The 24853-nt window shown below is 49.5% G+C and overlaps 1 protein-coding gene across 3 annotated transcripts in view; it reads left to right on the forward strand.

Moving 5' to 3' along the window:
* Positions 1 to 24853, forward strand: part of Itsn1 (intersectin 1) — a 188141-nt gene that overhangs the window by 153082 nt on the left and 10206 nt on the right. For all 3 annotated transcript variants that reach the window (XM_029470690.2, XM_085832140.1, XM_085832141.1), the window contains 7 exons: positions 4937 to 5058; positions 6607 to 6713; positions 11196 to 11379; positions 13791 to 13889; positions 16778 to 16945; positions 23149 to 23361; positions 24634 to 24755. In XM_029470690.2, the coding sequence (XP_029326550.1) occupies positions 4937 to 5058; positions 6607 to 6713; positions 11196 to 11379; positions 13791 to 13889; positions 16778 to 16945; positions 23149 to 23361; positions 24634 to 24755 (1015 nt within the window). The remainder of the gene's footprint in view (positions 1 to 4936; positions 5059 to 6606; positions 6714 to 11195; positions 11380 to 13790; positions 13890 to 16777; positions 16946 to 23148; positions 23362 to 24633; positions 24756 to 24853) is intronic.

The raw sequence follows: 24853 nt of genomic DNA on the forward strand, positions 1-24853 counted from the left end.
ACCAGGCATGTTTATTTATTTCCTTCAGTGTTTAGCCGCTGTGGAAGCTAATTCAGGTTTCAAGTCTCACTGAAGAGAGGAGAGTCTTTTTTTTTTTTTTTTTTTTTTTGAGCTAAGTACTTCTGAATTCTTTGAAATTCTACAATATCTGTAGGCTCATGTATTGCTTGGAATAGAGAGGATTTCAGTTCTGCTGGTCAAGTATGCGCGTGACGGTTTAGGGGAATTTGATGACCTTTTAGGGCTGAGATATTTTCAAAGTCTGGTCCTTCCAAAAGAAAATTACAGCCTTGTCCCCTCTCTTAAGTATATTTAAGGAGACTACATAAACTTGGGAGCCTATATAGGAATTTCCTGTGGCTTTAATGGGGGGGGGGTTGCTTTTTAACTTTTTGGAGTCCTTGCAATATTATTTCAGCTGTGGGCCAATTTTAGTTTTGAGTCACCCTCCATCCCTGCTCCGTGGCCATAGAAAATCATTCACTACACTTTGTCCTTCATCTTTCCCTGAGTCAAGCTTCCTGCATCCTGATACCCAAGGGAGCAGCCCCAACCTTTACACCCGCTAAAGAAAACTTTTAAATCGAATGACTTTTCCAGTTCCCCTGCTTTGAATAATGGAGGATTTTTAAACCTCTTGGTTTTTTCTAAATACTACTTTTTTTTTCAAACAAAGGATATTTGGGGAGGTTAGAATACTTTTTTCAAGTCTTTCATGGTTCTCTGGGTCTGGAAATCATCTTCATGGTATCCCAGGGTCAGTTTAAAGAAAAGAAAGAAAGAAAGAAAGAAAGAAAGAAAGAAAGAAAGAAAGAAAGAATCTAAAGCCAATGTGGTTACTGTGTGACGGCAAACCTCACCAAATCTTTGCCTTTAACTGGGTTCTGGGTCCAGAGGCCAGCGTGGCCATTTCACATCTTCAGGAAGGCTTGCTTGAGTTAGACTTGCATAGGTTAGGATTCTGGGGGTAACAGCTCAAACCTGCAAGCATCCCTGGGGTCTCAGTTCTCGGCTGGATGCTGTGGGTATGTTACATCCAAAGGCTGCTCTGTCTAGGGCAAGGTGTACCGCAGCCCTCAAGTGCATCCAGAGCTGGCCCTGAGCCGTGTTCCCGCACCTCCTGCTGTTCTCCAGAACTTGTACCCAGAGGAGCCTCCAGAATCCCAAAGAGAGAGGCATCTCTCCCAACAGGACCTCATTCCAGTTTCTCAGTCATCCTTGTGTCTTCTGGTCATGACTCCCTTGTTGTAGAAAGCAGTTGGCGGTTCTCAGCGGGGACTCTTGGCAGGTGGTGAGGGCTCTCTGTCCTGTGTATTTTAGTCCATTACTCCTGGGCCAGCCTGACAATTCCAGCCTTTGCTTTCTTGTTAGAACAGTAATACACTCAGCCTTGCGGGTGGGATGCAGTAACTTCCTGATGTACTAGGAGGGTGGCATTAACTTGGAGAGGGGCAGTGTCACCTTCAGCCTGGGCAAACAGTACAACCATCAGCCTTGTAGGGGCAATACGACCTTAGCCTGTGGGGGGACAATACCACCTTGACCCATGTATGTGTGTGTGTGTGTGTGTGTATACAAATACCACCTTCAGCCTTGGGGTGGGAACAGTAGAACCTTTAGCCCACATGTGGGGTGCAGCACCACCTTCAGCTTGGGGTGCAGTACCACCTTCAACCTGGGGGGTGCGCAACACCACCTTCAGCCTTGGGGTGCAGTACCACCTTCAGCCTGAAGGGCCAGCACTACCTGGGGAGCAGAGAGTTGAAATAGCAGTGTCACCTTCAGCTTCAGCCTAGGAGGCAGCAGTGTGTTCAGCAGGGGAACCTTTCACTAGAGGAGACACCACTTCCAGGGTCAAACCTTTGCAGCTCCAAGGTCTGAGATGGACCCTGGAAGGCCAGCATCTGCCTTTCATCCTGCAGTGCAGCACGACGCAGCACAGCCATGGCGAAGATCACAAAATCACCAAAGGAAGAAATGAGGCACCACACAGGCATTTTTTGGTTTTTGTTTTTAGAGACAGGGTTTCTCTGTGTAGCCCTGGCTGTCCTGGAACTCACTCTGTAGACCAGGCTGGCCTCGAACTCAGAAATCTGCCTATCTCTGCCTCCCAAGTGCTGGGATTAAAGGCGTGCGCCACCACTCCCAGCTTGTGGCATTTTTTTTTTTCCTGTTTGGTTGGTTGGTCTGTTGTTATTGTTGTGGGAGATGAGGACTCTCTACATGGCTCTGGCTGTCCTGGAATTCGCTATGTAAACCAATCTGGTCTCAGACTCAGAGATACACGCTCCTCTGCCTCCCAAGAGCTGGGATTAAAGGTGTGTGCCACCACTCTCAGCTTGCAAACAGGCTTCTGAAGCCAAAAAATTGTATGCAAAATGTGTGTGGGTATTTCGTATTGTACATAGGGCTTTTTATAGCTGGGTACAAGAGCCCACAGGGCCCAACAGCTGCCCTAAGGGGACCGTGATGTAAAGGGACATTTGTGAGACTTGCTGGCCCACTGTTAAGGTTGGTGCTGCAGACAGTTCATTGCAGTGCTGAGCACTGTGCAAGAGTTCTCCTATCCCTGCCGGCAGGAGAAAACTGGAAGTACCGGGGACTGTGTCCACGAGGGACCCAGCCACAAATGCTGGGGCCACATTTAGCTATTGAACAAGAAATGGCCCAAGTCCCGGGTTCTTGGATTCACCCTTAAGACAATGGATTAAAATAGGGCAGGGACTGAATATGCCTTCCACAGCTCAAGTGTTTCCTAGGCGACTTCCTCAAGAAGAAAGGTTAAAGGATAAAGAAGTGGAGTGAGTGGGAGGAGTCTCGGCATCCCAGAACCCTGCGCTCACCCGGCTGCTGGGGGACTTTTGGGTCTGGCTTCCTTCTGGGGGGCATTGCTAAGACAGATGTTTGAGAAGGCGCCATAGCAGGCTGAGCCATCTGTGTGACTGGGCCCAAGTTTAGAGACAAGTGCAGGCTATGGAGTCTAACTCACCTTGTAGCTTTGAGGTCAGGCTCGGTGGTGGATGGAAAGGCGTGGAGAGCGTTTCTATAACGATAGCTTAATTCCCGCCGGTTTCCTGGCACCGTCTTGGCTACCCTGGGCTGTTCCATCCCAATGAGAAACAAACCGAATGGTGCAGAAAGGGGAGGGAGCAAAATCTACGACTGTAACTCTAGGAAGTCTGGAAGCGGAGAAGAGTTCACCAAGATCCCTGATACCACGATTCCCTAGACGGATAATTCTCATTAGGTAGCTATCTCTCAGTCCTGAACCCAGACAACCCCCGTGAGCGAGGGAGGAATCTCTGAGGAGCCCTTGGTAGGCCCCAGGAGCTTTCTCACTGAAGATTCACTGGAGGGCGTGGAGGGCGTGTTAAATCGCAGTGCCCTGGGCCCCTCTCCCAGAGAAAGTCTACTTGGCAAAGTTCTGGTCATTTGTTTACAGACCCAGAGCATTTGCAGGTGCTGCAAGGGCGGATGTGGTCGGGGGGTGGGGGCGGGGGAGGGTGGGGATGGAGTGGGAGTGGGGAGGGCGGGAGGAAGAGGTCACAGTGTTCTATTGCGCCCCCTTGTGACAAGTGGCAGGAAGGCACCCACCACCCCCACCTCTCAGCGTATGTATTTTACAAATCCAAGTTCTGTAATTAAATAAAGACCATCTAATAAAAAGAAGTATATGTGGGGGACCACTTTTTTATTATTTAAAATTTTAATATGTATTTATTTATTTATTATATGTAAGTACACTGTGGCTGTCTTCAGACACTCCAGAAGATGGCATCAGATTTTGTTTGTGAGCCACCATGTGGTTGCTGGGATTTGAACTCAGGACCTTTGGAAGAGCAGTCGGTGTTCTTAACTGCTGAGCCATCTCACCAGCCCCCAGGAGGACCACTTATATGTAAAAAAAAAAAAAAAAAAAAAAAAGGTGGGGGGGGACCAGCCCTGCTCATGGACTGTTACTGAAAATCTGTGCATCTGTGGCAGGGGTCTGCACTGATAAACCACAAAGGTCCTGTGTGAACAGAACTCCAAATAAGAAGCTAAGTGAACAGAGAGCTGGCCTAGCTCAGGGCAGCTAAGGGCCTTCCCTTCCAGCAGCCGCGGCCTCTACAAAGGCCTCGTGGGCGCTGCCTGCGGCTGGCAGGGCTTTCCAATTTGCTTGAGGCCTACTGCTCAGATCCACAGGCACCCCACAGCGTCCTCGCCTGGAAAGTCTTCCCGGTCATGTCTGGATGCATCTGCCTGGTCCTCATATCCACCAAGAGCCTTGGCACAGTTACTGTAGACTTTAAAAGCTGGTCTCGGGATAACCACATATCTGAAGGAAGCCTGCTGAGGACATAGGGTCTAGAGAACATGCATGGCCTCTGACTCTCTTGAACTCTCTGTTCCTTACCACTGTGGACAGGAGGACCAGGGGCGAGCTGGCCTCTCTGAGCCCTGGTTTCCTTGTCTGTATCATGAAGATGATTCTGGAAATTTTGAGAACCACTCAAGGCAGCGGTCAGCTCCCGCAACAGTGGCTGGTGTGGGAGCGCTGGTGGGTGTTAGCAGGTCATTTAACCCTTTCCGTGCTTCTGATGGATTTTTCCGTGTTTGCTACCTGGATCTATGACCACAGGCTTTATGGTGTAACACAAGGGGGATTTATCCCTTTACAGTTCCAGAGTAGAAAGTCCGAAGTCAGGGTGCGGGCAGAACGGTCCCCCTTCTGGGTGCTCTGTGCTGCTTTTCTGCTTCTGGAGTTGACAGTGATGTGTGGGGTCTCTGCACCGGGCTGTGCCACTCCAGTTTCTACAACTCAACCCACATCCCCAAGCTGATGAGGCCATGGTGCCACCCCCACAGTCACAAGGACCTCGGGAGTCTTCGCTGTGGAGCTGTAGGCTTCCCCAGCCTCGGACTAAAAGTTCTCCTAAATGGTTGTGTCTTGCAGGGTGCTCAGACCTGCATCTCTTAGATATGCTGACCCCGACTGAGAGGAAGCGGCAAGGCTACATCCATGAACTCATTGTCACGGAGGAGAACTATGTGAACGACCTGCAGCTAGTCACAGAGGTACCAGCAGCCCTGGGAGGCTGGGGTTGGGCCTGTGGGGATGGCAAGAGGTGGAGGCCCTGCCGAGGGGGCCATGCCCTGTCTCTGAGCCTTGGGCAGTCTCTGGTGTATGGGGACTAACACAGGGTTTTACCTGAGAGGAGATGGTCACATTTTTCCCACAGGGCCTCCGTGTGAGACAGAGAGGCAGTTCTTACCGGAGCCAAGGCCAAGAGCTCACACGTCCCAAGCTAATGACTAACAGAGAGATGCCTTTGGGTTATGATTTGGGACTCTTGAGTTTTAGCTCGGCCACCAACTGATTGATGTCATCTAGCTAGTCACGTGACACCCCAGACCTTAGTGTTGGCTCCTGAGGACAACAGCTAGCCGCACACAAGGCTCTTGAGTTACTTCTTGTGTCCCATAAGCTCTTGAAAAATCCACCGTTAGGGCTGGACATGAAGACATGTTCCCGGGGCTCTGTGAGGCTGCTGGCCTGGGATGGGCTGTCCTTGTGGGGAGCCAGTAAAGGTCTTGACGCTCTGTCTGAAAGGATGAAACGGAGTTTGTGATCCCTGCTAAAGGGAAGTAACCTTTTAACCCACACGCAGTGAGAGTGACCATGTCAGGAGGTAGGTTTACAGAGCTAGACCTGAGAGTCACCTTCAACATGAAAAGTCCCTGTCACGGTTTGTAAACTGGTACCCCCGAGAATGTCATGAAACTGTGATGACACCTACACATCCAGGAGGGAGAGTGATTGGCTCTTTGGTGTTATGGGAGTTTCAGGCTAAAAATGCTAGCCCACAAGTGTTTCCCAATTGTGTTGTCTCAAGACGTCTGCCTGCTATTACATGTATGGTCAATGTGTGAGGTATGAGGTGTCACCTGCTTCCATGTGGCAGCCTGGGCAGACGTTACCCAGTTCACCATCAGATTGGCAACTTGTGCAGAACAAGGCTCCCAAGGATCAGCTACAAACAGGCCACGTTCCTGTGCCCAAAGAATGTCAGAGGAGCCTCTGCCCCAGGTGCCAAGGACTGCCTTGTGGGCAAGGGATTAGCTCCATGGAGTCCCACTGAGGTCTGTGATTAGCTCTGAGTTATCCGTTCACCCACCCAGAGCCCAGGAAGAGGGGAGCATTGTCCTCTCCGGACCCAAGTTCAAGTTCAGTGCTAGCTTTGTGGTTGCCTCCCTCAGACCCATGGCTTGTCGGGTTGTAAAGAAGGTATCACACATCTCCATAGACTTTCTCAAGCGCTCCTGTCCTCTTGGGCCCCTTCCTCAGAGTGGGTGGGGGAGGTAGTCCCACTTATACATTTGATGATCTAGTAGCATCCTAGCTTCCTGTCGGTGGAGCCAAGCTTCCTCCTCAGAGGTTCTCCTGGGCTCCCCTTGTCAAGCACTTGTCCCTCCAGGAGAAGGTGCCGTCTCCAGTTCTCTCCCTTGTGCTAAACAAACCCGAGTATGCACGTAGTTGTGTGTGTGTGTGTGTGTGTGTGTGTGTGTGTGGTATGTTGAGCTAACTGTCTGCTTTCTGAACGGCTTCGTTTTCTACACCTGTAGATCTTTCAGAAACCCCTGACGGAGTCTGAGCTGCTGACAGAAAAAGAGGTTGCTATGATTTTTGTTAACTGGAAGGAGCTGATCATGTGTAATATCAAACTGCTGAAGTAAGCTTTTCCCCTCTAACCAAGGATGCTGCCCCTCTGTGGCATGTGTGCCAGCACCTCTGTGTGGTCTCTCTGTGCTCCTCATGCATGCCACCCACGTGTCTTTCTTTCCCCGCCCACTCCCACCCGCTCTCCATCGCTGTCCTCCTCCTGGGCTCTCGTTCCTTCCAGAGATACGCTGTGGATTTCTCACAGTGGGGAGTGAACTGCGCGTGGACACAGGTTCCTGTTCTGACTGTGGCTCCAGAATTTCCTGAACTGGGACAATTCTGGCAGGGGTGGGCAGTTCCAGCCCCAGGGTCTAGCCTTGGGCCTGGGTTCCCAGCAGTGGCTCTCTGTCTCTTGAGAGTGTGAGAGTGTGGGATGACTCTCCACCAACGTGAGCAGATTATCTCAAGAGGGTCCTTACAATTGCCTGAAGCCATGTATGCCTCGTACCTGTTTAGTCTGCAGAGGGTCTGCAGGGCCAGAACTAAGGGACCCAGGCTAGACCTTACCTCTTTGAACCTCAGTTTCCCCAAGTATACCCTTAGAGGATTGAATTGGACTACAAATGGACCACAAAGATCTCAGTTCATTAAAAAAATCAAAGCAATCAGAACACCGATTCTGTCACAAGACCCCAAGTGTGATGTCACTAGAAAACAGACTAAGATCTGGCCCCCAAGGCACAGCAGCTGGGGGCTTGTCCCAGGGCACAGAGCAAGGCAGCTGAGGGTCAGAGCCACCCTTCCTCTGACTGAGCATTCTGGACAGGATCCAGATGTTCCCATTTGCTCCCGAGCTCTGGGAAGCTGCCATGGTCTAACCAAGTCCCTGTGCACTTGTACAGCAGCTTCGGGTCCCTCGGTCTGTAGCAGGCGTAGGCAAGGGCGTGGAGCCAGGAGAGGTGAGCAGGAAGCAGTAGGCACGGGCTCTCCTCCCTCTGTGCCAGGCTCACGCTCTGGAAGCTGTCTGTGCCTCTATGGGGTACCAGACTCTTGGGCTCTCATTTCACTGTTACTGTCTAGCTGGGTCTTTTTGGGGGTGGGGGTGGGGTGGGGGAGGGGGAGATGGCTTTATAGCCAGTCCCTGGGCCTCTGTGTCCTCATCTGTAAAATGGCAGTTTTGTTATTTTTTTCTGTGACTATAGCAAAAAACAAACAAACAAAAAAACCCTGAGGCTACCCTCTCCATCAATAAAGAAAAAAATGTTTCTTTAGCCTTGGGGCCTGTAGGTGAAAGCCTCATGGCAGATACCATGACAACAAACGTAGGGGGCGGGACTAAGGAAGGGGTCATGTGGCAAGCCAGGAAACCAGAGATTCGGGGTCTGACTTGGGTTTTTCGTTTTTGTTTTTGTTTTTTTTTTGTTTTTTTTTTTTTCTTGAGGCAGGGTCTCACTGTTACCAAGTAGACCCAGGCTGGCCTCGAACTCACAGAGATCCTTCTGATTCTGCCTCCCGAGTACTGGGATAAAAGGCATGTGTCCAGCACCCGGCCTCTGGCTTGTTCTTTTATAACAGCTTGCTCTAAACAGAATTAACCACACACCACGTTACTGGGCAGTTGTAGTGGTGGGGGTAGAAAGGTGGGAGATGTGTCTGTTATCCTCAAGTGTCCCTTAGAAGGCTAATGTCTCCCAACTGGACGTTAATGAGGGCTGGCCACTGGCTTTCCCAACTTTCCCCTCCTTCACACACACACACACACAGACACACACACAGTCAGTCACACACACTCACTCACACACGTTCCTGCTCTAGTCCTGAAGAGACAGCCCCTTGTGAGGCCCGGTCTGTGTGCCCTCCTCTGTTAGCTCTGACCTGCTCCATTGCCCTGAGGTGAGAACTGTGAATAATGTTGACAGCTGGAGCATCTAAGAGAGGTGGGGTGACTTCCCTCAAGTCCTCTGGGCATGGCGCCCAGACTCAGACTCTGATCCACCTTCCCTCACAGAAGGTGTCAGGAGGCACAGTTCCTGTTTTTCCAGCACCTTTATCCTTTATCACAGCGGCGACCTCACGCTGCTGACTCTCCTACTCTTTCATTATAGCAGCGAGATCCGCCATGACCAAAGCAACTCGGGGAGGAAAGGGTTTATTTGGCTTATGGTTCCATCTTGCTGTTCACCACTGAAGAACGTCCGGACAGGAACTCGAGCAGGGCAGGAGCCTGGAGGCAGGAACTGATGCAGAGGCCATGGAGGGGTGCTGCTTACCACCCTGCTCCCCATGGCTTGCTCAGCCTGCTTTGTTATAGAACCCAGGACCACCAGCCCAGGGATGACCCCACCCACAACAGGCTGGCCCCACCCACAATGGCACAGGGGCCTCCCCCATGGATCACTAATTAAGAAAATGCCCTGCAGGCTTGCTTACAGCCGGATCTTATGGAGGCATTTTCTTCATTGAGGTACCTCTCTGATGCCTTCATCTGTGCCAAGTGGACATAGATCTTGCCAGCACGGTTATTGTCCAGAATTTGGTAAGATTCTATTATTGAAGACAACACATAACATCATGGGGAATCAAGCCAATGCCAACCTAAAAGCTTCACAGCTACTAGTGTTTATGGTGCCAGAAAAGCCTGTGTTGATGGTGTTGGGGCAGAAGAGTAATCGATAGTCTTACCCAGCCTTGAACCCTGAACCCTGTGAGCTACAATAATGGCTGGCCTGAGAAGGAGAGTGCTCAGTGCCTCCGGAACATTAAGGGATGCTAGGACTCTATGACTGTCGCCGTCCTCTCAGCCCGAGGACATCCGGTGGAGCCACTGTGAGCTTAGTGAGCGATCTGTGACTGTCCTTAGCTGGTTCCTCCCCATGTTGATCATGGCCTCTCATGTGTGATCTTTCTGTGAGGTGGCAGCTCATCAGAGGGCCCAGTCTTCTCATGGCTGTGGCTGCGACAGCCGACTCACTGGATCACCTTCTATTTCACAAGTCTACCTGGGCAGTAGACCATTCTAGAAAGAGATTCTCAATTGAACCTAGCAGGTGGTAAGTCAGGCCATGACTTCAAGCTGGGTTTCCTGGTTAGACAACTTGATTCTAGCGTGGTAATAGAATAGATTATCAGAACGCAGGGACTGACTGAACACCTTCAAGATAATGAGCTTTGTGCCCCAGACCCACCTTCTCTACTCTTCCACCATCATTTAAAGAGGAGGAAGCCGGTAAAAGACCTTGTATAATCCTTCCAGAAGAGCTGCTTTTGGGCAAACGATGGACTGAGGGGCTTAAGATCAGCTTGTACCATGGTCCTTCATTAACTACCAGTGGCTAATACTAGAACAAAGTTCCACACCGTCCCTCCTGTGGAACCTGGGCCGTCCCAAGGACACCCAGCTGCTGCCTTTCCCAAGCCCCAGATGGCCATTGCCACCCTGCCCCATGGGAGTATGCCCTAGAGGGGAATCAGTGCTTGCTTATGTGGCCGACTGTCCCCCAGGTTATCTTCCTCGGCTTTCCCAGGACAAGGAACCCTTCTTAGCTGAAAAAAACAATGTGGGAGAAAGAAAAACAAATGGCCTGAAGATTTTTAAAGATGGAGACCTGCATAGTGGAACCTCCTCGAAATTGCTTGGCCTTACCCACACCTCATGGTTTCTCCAATGTGACCATGAAATTAGCCACGGGACACTGTAGGGATGTCTCCATAGGACACCTCCATAGGACACCTTCATAGGCCATCTCCATAGGGACACCTTGCAGCCTTGTCCTGAAATCATGTAGTACACCATCCACCCACACACCTGCTCACTGATTCCCCTTCTTGTGACCGGAGCAATTGAACACCTGGTCTCACTCTCCTTGCCACGGGGAAGCTGAGCTATATGCTGGTAAGACTACACACTTACAAGGATGGCCACTCTACCCTGGCCGCATGGCTCTGCACACTGCACACAGCAGGTAGACCCAGGATCAGACACTGCCTGTCCGTTCAGCAGCTTCCCTCAGCCTCTAGGATAGGAATTGTCTTATTTTATTTCATAATCGTTTACCTAGTCAGCTTTAAGTTAGACACACCAATGATGCCGTGAGCAGAAGAGATACTTCACATGATCATTTTTATCTGACGGTGGGAAATACGATGAGATTGTTTGTGGCAATGGATTTGAAAGCTTGCCTTTCTTTCCATTACTGGCATAACTTCCCTCAGAGGATGAGGGTTCCAGAAATGGGCTCAATGCTCAGACTGAGCCAGCCTTGGATATCACCATAGGTAATGCAGTGGGACAGCCACACAGGGATCCTCTCTGAGGTATAAAGGAAGGAGAAACACACGGCAGACAGTCACCATGCTGGACAAAACTGCCCAGGCCACCCCTCTGTGTAGTACTGGACTCATGTCTTTCTCTGTCCCTCATCTCCCAAATAGATGCTCTAGTGGCTCTCCCATCTGTGTCTCTCACATCTATTCCATTTCTCTGCAACCTGAAAGTGTGAGGTATTGCCAAGGCAGCGACAGTGGGCGACTCACCTCCCATGTTTCCGTGCAGAGCGCTGAGAGTCCGCAAGAAGATGTCTGGGGAGAAGATGCCGGTGAAGATGATCGGCGACATCCTGAGCGCCCAGCTGCCGCACATGCAGCCTTACATCCGCTTCTGCAGCTGCCAGCTCAATGGGGCTGCCCTCATCCAGCAGAAGACGGACGAGGCTCCAGAATTCAAGGAGTTCGTCAAAGTAAGGGTGACCCTGGGGACTCTCTCCAGAGTGTTGTCTTGAGGTGTGAGGGGCTCATCAAAAGTCCACAGGCATCTTTCCACTAGTGGCCTCCAGGGATGGATGGAAGTCTTCAGTGGTACTGAACCGGCAGGTGTGGGTCTCAATAGAGGAATGTGCTTGGACAGGAGAGCCATCCGGGGTCTGAACGCTTTGAAATAGCGTCAGAGATGCGTTGTCCATGTATTTGTGGTATTTCTTTCTTTCTTTCTTTCTTTAAAAAAAAAAAAGATTCATTTTATTTATTTTATGTATATGAGTACACTGTAGCTGTCTTCAGACACACCAGAAGAGGGCATCAGATCTCATTACAGTTGGTTGTGAGCCACCATATGGTTGCTGAGAATTGAATCAGGACCTCTAGAAGAGCAGTCAGTGCTCTTAACCACTGAGCCATCTTACCAGCCCTATTTGTGCTATTTCTGAGAATCATGTCTAAATCCTTAATTTCATTTTCTTGGCTCACACACACAAGAGCCTACCTCTTCATGTAGCATCAATGTTGCTAGCCTCTGCCTTTCATGCATAGAGGGACCACCCAGAGTCGCCATAGCCCTGGGGTCCCTGTTTTGGCTTGCTTCTTGTTACTGTGATAAAAACCACTCTGACCAAAGGCAGCTTGGGGAAGTGGAGTTTATCTGGCTTACAGGTTATAATCTATCGTCGAGGGGAATGGGGCAGGAGCTCAAGGCTGGGATCTGGAGGCAGAGACTGAAGCAGAGATCTTAGAGGAAATGCTCCTCACTGGCTGGCCCTCGGGCTCAGACTCAGCCACCTTTCTTAGTCCTTGTCTACCTGCTAAGAGGTTCTGCTGCCCAGAGGGCGCCCAGCCTTCTACGTCAGTTAGTGATGTAAAACACACGTCCCACAGACCAATCTGACGAGACAGTGCCTCAGCTGAGGCTCCCCTTTCCCAGGTGTGTCAAGCTTAGACATCATTAACGCCTCTCCCAACGGAAGATCGTGGGCGTGAACTCTGGGCTTTCCATTGGATTCGGTATGAGGTGCCACAGCTGGTTAAGCATTGTTTGCTAAGTAAGCAGCATGACTCTGTGCCTCAGGCTTTTGGAGGTGACCATCCTCACCTCAGGAATCATGACAGTGAGGTATCTCTGCGGCATCTTCGTGGTCAGAGCCTCCCATAAGTGCAGTGCTCTGTGTGAAGCTCAGGTGTTTCTCTGAGTTGAGGGATTTTCTATGCTAACCAATGAATGAGGTGGTTGAGATATCTGTGGTGGGAATGAAGGCTGAGAAGTGACTGAGGCTGAGACAGTGCCAGGCCGCCAGCACCACAGGCTGCTGTAACTTCAGCCAAGAGCTCAGTTCCCGGGCACGGGCAAGAGTCCTTCCCTGTTTCAACTTCGGGGCAGGCTGATGGAAGCCCAGGCCAGGGGCTTGCGGTCCCTCCTCCTCCCCCTCCTTCTACTTCTCACTAGAACTGCTTCACTCTCCTCCTGTGTTTCCAAGATGGCAGCATCCACAAATTGACATCAGGGCCAGGGGCTGATGGTTTGGGTGTCAGAACTCCAGATACCTGTGCCTAAACCGGCTTTAAACAGGACCCCACTCTTTACTGATGAGAGACAAGGATTTTTTTTTTTTTTTTTTGCCAGTAGAAGGACTCTTATCCACTAGAGGCATTAATACAGTTGGTAAAAGTGGGGTTGGGAAGCTGGGTGGCTGGGAGGATGATTCGGGGTAAGGCACTTGCTAGGCAAGCACGAAGAGCCACTTTCCAATCCCAGCACCTACAGAAAAGTAGGAGAGAACCAGCTCACACATAAACACATCCATATGTACACACATGTACACACACACATAAATACCAAGTACATGCTTACTTCAAACGAAGTAGGAAGAAAGACACTGAGCCATTGGCGAAGACAAATTGGCGGAGACTGGAGTTTTATCCCTCAGGTCTCTGCTCCACGATTCAGCCTTGTCTGGGGTCACTGAAGCCTGTGCAGGCTTCACCCTGAATGAGAGAGTTATAACATCAGTCCTTCTGCTTCTCTGGCACTCAGGGGGGTTTTACTCTCATTGAATAGTCTTTTGACTCCTTTGGACCCCTGGCATATCATGAAGGTTTTCAGACATCTGGAAGAAATTCTGAAGCCAGAATGTCCTTTCACGGAAGGTATGCAGGCAGGGTGCAGGTAGGTCCTATCCAGGGTCCCGTCCTCCCTCTACACACCGCCTCAGCCTGGATTATGACAGCTGGACAAGGCCTTCCAACTCCAGGCAGCTCAGCCACTCTCCAGGTGGATGGGTAATAGGCAGGGAGTCCTAAATGAAAAAACGTAACTGTTACTGGCTTTGCATTTTGCAGATTTCTGAACCACGTTAAAAAAAAATACCATCTCCCCTTTCAGAGACTGGCAATGGACCCGCGGTGCAAAGGAATGCCTCTGTCCAGCTTTATACTGAAGCCTATGCAGCGTGTCACAAGATACCCGCTGATCATTAAAAACGTAAGTGTGGCCCCCCTATGCCTTCACCAGCCCAGGGAGGCTGGAGGCGGGGACAGAGTCTCTAGCCAGTGCACCTGGGAGCTGACGTGTGGAAGTCATGTGTCCATATGGTGCTGAAGCCATCTGCTTGGTAACTGGGAGGGGAAAAAATGTTTTGCTTGAAAAAGACTAATAAAACACAGCCTTCAGATGGCAACCGAGTGGCTTCAAAGCCAGGGAATGAGAGATTTGTTCTTGATGCTTTCCCAGAGCTGGCATGGTGCCTGTGGGCAGAATTTGGAGCAACGCACGGGCGTGCACACACACACACACACACACACACACATACACACACACACACACACAGAGAGAGAGAGAGAGAGGCCTGGTCCCCACCACTGTCTTGGGAAGGCTGCTCCCTGATGCTCCTCCCTGTACCAGATACCTGTTTTTCTCCTGTCCTTTCAAGATAGCTAGTTCCAGAGAAAATAGAACGAGTGTTTCCATATCCACGCTGGCTCAGCTGCCCTCTGAGCCTTAGAGCTAGAGACAAAAGTGTGCTGGGAAGTAGAAACCAGTTCCTTTATCTGAGAATGGTGTTCAGAAACCTAGCTGTGGGTGCAGACATGCTCATGGCTACTCTGGCATGTGGCTGTCTGCTCTCTCTCTCTCTCTCTCTCTCACACACACACACACACATGTGCACACAAACTGCACAAATTTGATCAGGCTCCTCATCTGTAACCAATCTCTCTCCCACATAAACCTCAGCCCGACCCAGCTCCACCCAACACCATACAGTGACGACGGATTCCCTGATTTCATTCATTCGTGAAGTGTCTTCCCTTATTAACTTCTATGTTTAATTATGTGCCAACTCTGGAAACAAGCCTTTGTAGTGAGTTTAACCAACAGGGAGAAAACAAAAAAATCAAGAACCAAGAGGCATAAGTATTTAGAAGGAAAACACAAACTAGTATCGTTAGAACACAGTTCTTGCTCCACGGAGCATCTAAGGAAAGACCCGAGGGCTGGCAACTGAACACAGATTGGGGAAAGTACGATAACTAAGCCTTTTAAGGACTTATTTTTATTTGCTGCGTGGAGTCTGCATACCTGGTGTCCCCAGAGGCCAGAAGAGGGCATTGGATGCCCTAGAACTGGAGTCACAGATGGTTGAGCCCACACGTGAGCACTGGAAGTCCAGGGCTCGTTACCATGGCACACAGGTAACGGAGAACAATCGGAGAACAATTTAACTTCAGGAGTCAGTTCTCTCCTCCACCATGGGTCCCATGGGTTGAACTCAGTTTTCATGGTTGCATGACGAGTGCTTTCACGTGGCTAGTCAGCCATCTTCCTGGTCCATAAGACCTAGAGTCATAGCGATATAAAAGAAAACTTTAATCCAGGACACGTGTTCAGTAAGGAAAGTGATTAAGTAAGCATGGTAGGTTTGTACTATGAAAACTATTTTAAACTATTTAATTCATTGCACGCCCCATCCTGGATAGATACCCAGCCCTGCAAACAGCCTGATAAGGGCTATGCTGTGGCATTTGGCTAGAACAGGTCTGCTCAGGGTTAAAAACAAACAAACAACAGAACACACAGAAAAATGTATTTGGGGGCTAGGGAGGTGGCTTGGCCAGTGGAGTGCATGGGATGTCAGTATCTATGTAAAAAATTGGACATGGTGGTCTACTTCAGCACTAGGCGGCAGAGATGGAGGGCGTCCTAGCTACCCTCACCTGATTGGTGAGCCCTGCGTGCCATCCAAACATTCTGTCTCACAAACAAGGAAAATGGCTCCTGAGAGATGACAGCTGAGTTTGTCCTCTGCCCTCCACTCATGGGCACACACACTTACATACGCATGTGTCCTGTCTCATTTAGGACTTTGCTGCTGGGAACAGACACCATGACCAAGGCAAGGTTTACAAAGGACAACATTTAATTGGGGCTGGCTTACAGGTTCAGAGGTTCAGTCCATTATCTTCAAAGTAGGAACATGGCAGCATCCAGGCAGGCATGGTGCAAGCAGAGCTAAGAGTTCTACATCTTCATCCAAAGGCTACTAGTGGAAGACTAACTTCCAGGCAGCTAGGATGAGGTTCTCAAAGCCCACGCCCACTGTGATACACCTACTCCAACAAGGCCACACCTCCAAATAGTTCCACTCCCTGGCACAAGAAAATACAAACCGTCGCATGTTCTCACACGTGGACGAAACATACATATGTGAGCAGGGGAGCCACTCTAATTGATTTCCAGAATGCACAGGCATCAGTGGCTCTCCGTGCTCTCAGGGCACACGAGCACGTGGCGTAGGACACCTGTCCTGCTCCACCCAAAGGTGCCTTGCCTTCTCCTAAACCTTCACTCCTGAGTTAACGGGGTACTGTTCAGTTCCAACACCAGGATCTCATCCTTGGTTCCCTCGGGGAAGTGAGCCGGAAAAGAGCAGCTACTGGCTGCCAGCAGGGCGCCTGGCTCGTTCTCCTGGTCTCTGGCTGAGTTGCTTGTTCTGTGAAACAGGATGAAGGTTTTTGAGGAGAAACTGAGTCCCTTCAGCTGCCCTGTTCTGCATGCTACCTAAGATCTGGGATGTCTCTGTGTGAAGCCACCATTCTGAAGGGCAGGTTATACTGAGTTTGTGCTGGGACATTCAAGGGTTTGGGAGTGGGCTGAAGGCCCAAGGGCGGGGCCACTCACTGCCTTCCCACAGCAAGTGTAGCCCTCACTGAGCCTGAGGCTGCTCACTGCTGCCAACAAGCTGTGGCCATGACACCCTGGGCCACAGCTACGGTGGGCACCATGCAGGAGAACACTGTGGTTTCCATGACAACGGGCCCAGGACCATCTACACTGAGGGAAGTGTCCTGATGAGGCTGTTGTCTTCTGTACAGATCCTGGAAAACACTCCTGAGAGCCATCCAGACCACAGCCACCTGAAGCATGCCCTGGAGAAGGCGGAGGAGCTGTGCTCCCAGGTGAACGAGGGAGTTCGAGAGAAGGAGAACTCGGACCGGCTGGAGTGGATCCAAGCCCACGTGCAGTGTGAAGGCCTTTCTGAGGTAGCCACCTCCTGGGCGGGACCTGGACCCCTCCTGGTGCTGGCAGCCAGCAGAGCAGGGATGAGGCAGATCTTTCACTTCCCTCTCCAGCCAGTGCTTATTCTCCCAGCAGGGGTCTCTCCCACTCGTTAATACAACTGACGAGCAGTTTTAATTCAAGTATATTACTTCCTATTGCCAAATTTTTTTCAAATGTCCTGGTTTCTTTTGTGTATCCTGTTCAAATGTTCATGTTTCTTTCTTCCTCTTCTTCCTTTTTCCTCCTCTTGCTCTCCTCTTCCTCTCTCTCCCTCTCCTCCTCCTCTCCCTCCTCCTCCTCTCCCTCCTCCTCTCCCTCCTCCTCCTCTCCCTCCTCCTACTCCTCCTCTCCCTCCTCCTCCTCTCCCTCCTCCTACTCCTCCTCTCCCTCCTCCTCCTCCTCTCCCTCCTCCTCTCCCTCCTCCTACTCCTCCTCTCCCTCCTCCTACTCCTCCTCTCCCTCCTCCTCCTCTCCCTCCTCCTCTTGCTCTCCTCTTCCTCTCTCTCCCTCCTCCTCTTCCTCCTCCTACTCCTCCTCTCCCTCCTCCTCCTCTCCCTCCTCCTACTCCTACTCCTCTCCCTCCTCCTCTCCCTCCTCCTCCTCCTCTTCCTCTAACACACTTTAAACATATTCGTGTGTATTTTAACATCTGACAGTCCCAGTACCTGAGGTCGCAGGTCATATTCATCTGCCTGTTGTTTCTGTTAGCTCACACCCTCATCCATTCTTTTTCTGTATGAACAGTGATCTCTGTTTCTGGATTAGCCACCAAACCTCCTGCATGCTGGTTAAGTACTATTTTACTGAGCCACACTCTCAGCTCCTACATTATGATTTTATTTATTTGTTTTACCTTGCGTATTTTTTGAAGCTCTCCCCCTGTGTGAGTCTTTGCTGTTTAAACTTGCATTTTCCCTGAGCGGATTGCTACCCGGGCCACTCCAAGTTATATTTGAGAGAGTTTGAGGGTCACATCGCATGAGTGAATTACAGCAGGGTGGTCTTGTGTGAGAGCCGCCTGGCAGTCACCGGGTTGGGGCAGCATATTCGCCTCCACATAGCACCAAGTCTCCTTGCTTTTCTTTCTGGAGAGTCACCCTGCTGAGTCCAGCATCTCAGCCTGGGATTCATCTGTCTTTACTCTGCCACACAGTGGGGCTCACTGTCACCAGGTCCAAAGGGCACTTAGGGCTGACGCCAATATCATCTTTGGCGTTTGATCTTCTAATAACTTCATTTTCATTCTGGTTTAAGGATCTGCACATTTCTTCTTAGTTTATTATTTTTTATATTAGCTTGCATTTTAAAAGGGTTTTATATTTTACTCCTTTTTTTCTTAAAGATTTATTTATTTATTTTATGTATGTGAGTACACTGTAGCTGTACAGATGGTTGTGAGCCTTCATGTGGTTGTTGGGAATTGAATTCTTAAGACCTCTGCTCGCTCTGGCCCAAAGATTTATTTATTATTATATATAAGTACACTGTAGCTGTCTCCAGATGCACCAGAAGAGGGCGTCAGATCTCTTACAGGTGGTTGTGAGCCACCATGTGGTTACTGGGATTTGAACTCAGTACCTTTGGAAGAGCAGTCAGTCTCCAGCCCCATTTTACTCTTTTGAACATTGCGTTGGTGAGTCCTCTGGCTTCTCCCACCCAGGAGTCTTTGTTGGTCTTTTACTCTCCCTGTCTCTCAGCCTCCACTCTCCTCCTTTCTGCCTCTGTTTTCTCTGTACCAGATTACACAGGTGTGCAGATACAGATGTGAACACACATGCATGCATGTCTATATACAATTGCTAGAGTTTTCCAAAACACCCAGGCAGAGGGCTTTTCTCTTGTCTTTCTTCCCTGTGGTTCCCCCCCCCCCCTTCTAAATTCCAAGGGCACTTCCTGCACAGAGAGCACCTGGCCCTCTCCTCTCCTCCCCTCCCCTCCCCATCTCCTACCAGCTTCAGTGAGGGTGTGCACAAGCTAAGCTCTGAGCAGCCCCTACAAAAGCTGAGGTGACGGCTATGGCTTCTCAGTTTAGAACCCGGGACAACCTTTCCTTGACTGGCTCATTCGCTCATACACACAAGAGATCATTTACTTTCTGCTCATGTGTTCAACACCCAATCCCAAGTCCATTTTAAAGAGAGAGAAAGAAAGACCATGACTGCCCCCAACACCCCCTCAGAGTCTAGAGAGATGGCTCAGCAGTCGAGAGAACTGGCTGCTCTTATAGAGGACCCAGAGTTCAGTTTTGAATGTCCACATGGTGGGTCTCAAGTACCCATAACTCCGGTTCCAGGGGACCTGACACCTTCTTTTGATTTCCACTGATAGAAGGTATGCATGTAGTGCACAGACACACAGGCAAAACCAAAACCGCCATACACATAAAATAAAATAAAATAAAATAAAATAAAATAAAATAAAATAATAAAATGATGTGGCTCCTACATTTGAAGAGATTATGATCATGAGGGAAGCTGATAAAATGGATAAATGAGATTAAGTATGAAGAATCCTGAGGTGTGTCCAGAACAGAATCAGGGATGTTTTATGAGCTCAAAGCCCAGCCACACCAGCACTCTGGTAAGGAGTGTGGATGAACAATAGGCCACAAGGCATAGGGGAGAGGGAGGTCACGCTGGATGAGGCCATGTATGCTCTGAAGGTCTGTAGCCTTGGCCCTGTAGAGCCTCCAAGCCAACAAAGCAGAAATGCTGGGTGACAGCACCCACCATGGAAAGCCACCCCACGGTCTGACTCTTCAGTCACAGGCCTTGGGGGCCTGGGTCTCCATCTTAAGATGTTAAGAACAGTTGGTGGTGTGATAGCTCATACCTATCTGTGGACATCTATTCTTCAAAATCTACTATAATAAGTGTACTTAAATGCTTTAACCTCCCTTCTAGCCCACCACCCACCAGAGGTCGTGGAAAGGAAAGGTTAATAGGGCCAAGGAGGATGTGGACCTGTTTAGAAATAGTTCTTTGGAGAAAATCCAGTCTGCGTTGTCAGGATATCAGCAGTTCAGTTCGCATGAATCAGCAGCAGTAGCTCGATCCACTCGCAAACACCATTCGTGAATCAGCATGGCAGTTCGATCCAGAAGAAATGCAAGGCTCGGCCAGTCGGCCCAAGTCTGTTCTTTCCTGAACAACACCAGAAGTCCTTTGGTGTGTTTCTCTCTACAAAGTCACAACAAACAATGACCAGGGAAGAAGGCAAGGAGAACCAATGAAGACCGGAATCAGCAAAGCCCAATGAAGACCGGTAAAGAGTGGCAAGGTGAACCAATGCCACACAGTGTCATCAACTGTCTGTTTTGTTATACTTATTCCCTTTGTAAACATCACGTGGGGTCTGCTCTAGCAAAACGTCACACGCCCTTTTCCCAGGCAGCTTCCAGAAAAACACCACATGTCTGTTCTCAGAAAAACATCCTCTCGTAAGACAGAGTCCAGAAAAGTATCACATGACACAACTGAGTCTCCAAAGGAACCAGAAATTTCCACTTCATCTGTCAATAGGCATTTAAGAGTCAAGGAAGGGCAGCCGGGCGGTGGTGGCCCACGCCTTTAATCCCAGCACTTGGGAGGCAGAGGCAGGAGGATTTCTGAGTTCTAGGCCAGCCTGGTCTACAAAGTGAGTGCCAGGACAGCCAGGGCTACACAGAGAAACCCTGTCTAAAAAAAAAAAAAAAAAAAAAGAGTCTATGGCAGGATGTTTGCTGTGAGCCAGAGGATAGCCTATGCTACAGTGTGAGACCCTTATCTTAAAAAACAAACAGTGGGCTGGAGAGATGGGTATGAGCACTGACTGCTCTTCCAGAGGACCTGAGGCCAATTCCCAGCAACCACATGGTGGCTCACAAACATCTGTAATGGGATCTGATGCCCTCTTCTGGTCTGTGTCTGAAGAGAGCAACAGTGTACCCACATATATAAGATATAAAAATAAATCCTTTTTTAAAAACCAGTAAAATACTAAGAATAAAGAAATTCTTGTCACTTGATTTTTGTGGCTTATGAACTCTTGGTAACCAGGTTACTGTCCTTTGTTGGTTGGCCTTTTTAGCTATTGTAACCAGCCCATGTCTTCATGGCACTCACAGGAATTCGAAGGGAGCATGCTGGCTCCTACTGCAGTGTGGACCATGTTTGGCTTGGTATTAAACACACAGAACTGATTAAGTTTCAGATAAATGACTCAATACCCCAGTCTCTGGTCCCAATTTTTCTGTCTTAGTTTAGGGTTTCCATTGCTGTGAACAGACACCATGACCAAAGCAACTCTTATAAAGGACAACATTTCATTGGGGCTGGCTTACATGTTCAGAGATTCAGTCCATTATCAGCGAGGCAGGGACATGGTGGCATCCAGACCAGCATGGTGCTGGAGAAGGAGCTGAGAGTTCTACATTCTGAAGAGAACCAGGAGAAGACTGGATCACACTGGCAAGACTTAAGCATATATATGAGACCTCAAAGCCCCGCCTCCACAGTGGCACACTTCCTCTAACAAGGGTATACACCCCCAATAAGGCCACACCTCCTAATAGTGTCCCTTCCCATGGGCCAAGCATTATTCAAACCACCACGGACATGAGTTGAGTTCCATGGCCTCCTTCCAATGCTTTCCTCAGAGAAGTGTGTGGGTAACTGATCTGGAGAGAGATTTTCCCCTGGAGGCAGCTGGCTATCGTATCACACAAGGTAATGTGGACCAAGGGCAGCTGTGTGGGCAGTTGGAGGCTGTGAAGATCAGACCCTTCCTGGTTTCTTGTGCCTGTGCACAGCTGTGGCCCCCTGCCTTCCTGCCTACTGTCAAAAGTGGGGCGTTTGCCAAGTCTGTCGGCCTTGGATGGGCTGGCCTGAGATGACAGCCCCCAGGTAGATGTTGGAACCACATGTCAGCATTCACAGATGCCCTCGCTGTTGGTGAGTGGTGGGAGAGAGCCATGCCCTTCAGGTTTCAAACTAGTAATGGGGTTCGATTCAGCATGCACTGTTGTGTAGGGCTTTGAGGGGGTCAAATGCACCACCGAATTCTGCAGCCCCTCTTGTCCTGGGGTCTGGACACTGCACCTGGGAAAGTAACGTTTGTACAGGAGTCCTGCCTCTTTCCAGAAGCACCGACAACTATTGAGTCTTGTGGGGACTTCCTGTTAGAGCTGGTTCTTGCTACTACTATTCTAGTGCAGTGCCCCACATGGAACAGATAGCCAAGAGGGGAGCTAGCAGGCTCCTTAATTCCTTTCTTTTTTTTTTTTTTTAAAGATTTATTTATTTATTATATGTAAGTACACTGTAGCTGTCCTCAGACACTCCAGAAGAGGGCGCCAGATCTCGTTACGGATGGTTGTGAGCCACCATGTGGTTGCTGGGATTTGAACTCTGGACCTTTGGAAGAGCAGTCGGGTGCTCTTACCCACTGAGCCATCTCACCAGCCCTCCTTAATTCCTAACTTCTCAGTTCTCTCTCTCTTTCTTTTTCTTTTTTTTTTTTTTTTTTTTTTTTTTTCTTTTTTTTGGTTTTTCAAAACAGGGTTTCTCTGTATAGCCCTGGCTGTCCTGGAACTCATTTTGTAAACCAGGCTGGCCTCGAACTCAGAAATCCGCCTGCCTCTGCCTCCTGAGTGGCTGGGATTAAAGGTGTGTGCCACCACGCCTGGCCCTACTTCTCTTATATTCTTGGGTTTTTTTGTTTTGTTTTGTTTTTTGCTTTTTTGAAACAGGGTTTCTCTGTTTAGCCCTAGCTGTCCTAGAACTCACTCTGTAGACCAGGTTAACCTCAAACTCAGACATCTGCCTGCCTCTGCCTCCCAGGTGCTGGGATTAAAGGCATGTGCCACCACTGCCCGGCTATTCTCATACTAAATGTCCTAGCCTTTAATGGTTGAGCCATTTCTCCAGGCCTCCACTTCTCAATAAATGAAGGGGGGAGACATACCACATCCTGCGATTGAAGCAAAGTCCCAGAAGAAAGGCTTGAGAATTTAGCCAAGACTGATTTGGGTACCTGGAACCCTAGAACCTTTCTTGGCTCCAGAAGCTGCTGCCAGGACTCTTTAGAGCAATTCTTGTTTGTATGTAGGATCCAGTCCTACTAAGGGTCCAACATTTGACTCTGATGAACCCCAACAGAGAAACAAACACATCTCGCCTTCTTCCTGTCTGGTTGTCTTTTCTAGCAACTGGTGTTCAATTCAGTGACCAACTGCTTGGGACCACGCAAGTTTCTGCACAGCGGGAAGCTCTACAAGGCCAAGAGCAACAAAGAACTGTATGGCTTCCTCTTCAACGACTTCCTCCTGCTGACCCAAATCACAAAGCCCTTAGGCTCTTCCGGCACCGACAAAGTCTTCAGCCCCAAATCTAACCTTCAGTATAAAATGTACAAAACGGTAAGGTTTATGTAGGTCATGGAAAGAGGGGTCTCTAAAAGAAGTCCGTTACAGAAGGGTTTGGGACTACAGTGTGGAGAGAGCAAAGGGGAGGAGCTGAGAGACTAATGGGAGGAGTTAAAAAGGAAAAGGGGAGGACCAAGATAGAATAAGGGGAGGGGCTAAGATAGGGCAAGGGGAGGGGCTAAGATAGGACAAGGGGAGGAGCTGGGTTAAAGGGAGGAGCTAAGATAGGGCAAGAGGAGAAGCCAGGATAGAGTAAGGGGAGGAGCTAAGATAGAGTAACCCTAACAGGCAGAGTAGAGGATTGTCCATGTCCCATACCTTGGTTCTCAGTAACACACAATTAATCCTATAGGGGACCTCACATGACAAAAACATGCGTTGCTCCAAGTGAGCCGACATCATGGCCAGTCCAAGCACCCAAGTACCATGCTCCTTCCACTCTGCCCCAGATGCCTTGACAAACTCTCACAGTGGCCTGAAACATCTATACCCTTCCCTTCCACGACCAATGTGTGGAGGGTTTTTGTTTTTGTTTTTGTTTTTTTTAACAGAATGCTATCCCGTGTGTGCAGAGTTGTGTTTGTGTGTTGCCATGCCATGTGAGATTTTATTTTCTAATTTCGTCTATGTGTGATGGGGGAGGGGTGTCTTTCCGCAGGGGTTCTCTTAGGAGCAGCCGCTCACTTTATTTTGGGAGATAGTGACAGATTATGTGGGCTGCTGCTAGAGCCTTTGTATGAAATTCCTGGAGACACCCTCTTAGGCGTGAGGACTGTTCGCGGTTTAGGACGTACTACAGGGAAGTGGAGCAGTTATTTCTTACTTGTAAAGGTTATACTTGCAAAATGAATATAGCCTGATGTAGAAGTCAGTATCACGGGGCTGGAGAGAAAGCTCTGAGGCCAGGAGCGCTTGCTGCTCTTACAGAGGATCTGGGTTCCGTTCCCAAAACTCACATGGCTGCCCACAACCATCTGTAACTGCATCCTCTGGGACCCCCTCCTCTGGCCTCTGTGGACAGCGTCCACACTGCACAGACACAAGCGGGCACAATTACACAATTATTAAAAATTACAATTATTAAAAGGTAGTACTAAGATAAAATCTAGATTCTGGTATAGTCGTGTGTGCTAAGCTACAATCACACACCTGCCATCTAGATTACTGGGTTGCACGCACACACACACACACACACACACACACACACACACACACACACGAGACTCTGCCTTGTTCCTTAACTGCCCTTGTATTATGACTTTGCAGCCCATTTTCTTAAATGAGGTTCTAGTAAAATTGCCCACGGACCCTTCTGGAGATGAGCCTATCTTCCACATTTCCCACATCGACCGGGTCTACACCCTCCGAGCAGAGAGCATAAATGAGAGGTAAGCCCCAACCCCTCCCTAGCACTGGGTGAGGACCACTGGTCAGCATGTCCCAGCATCCCCCGCTGCAGTGGTATCACCTCTGTGTGGAAGGAAGT

The sequence above is a fragment of the Mus caroli genome, unplaced genomic scaffold (genome assembly GCF_978045245.1).
Source record: "Mus caroli unplaced genomic scaffold, Mus_caroli_1 scaffold_17, whole genome shotgun sequence".
Lineage (NCBI taxonomy): Eukaryota > Metazoa > Chordata > Mammalia > Rodentia > Muridae > Mus > Mus caroli.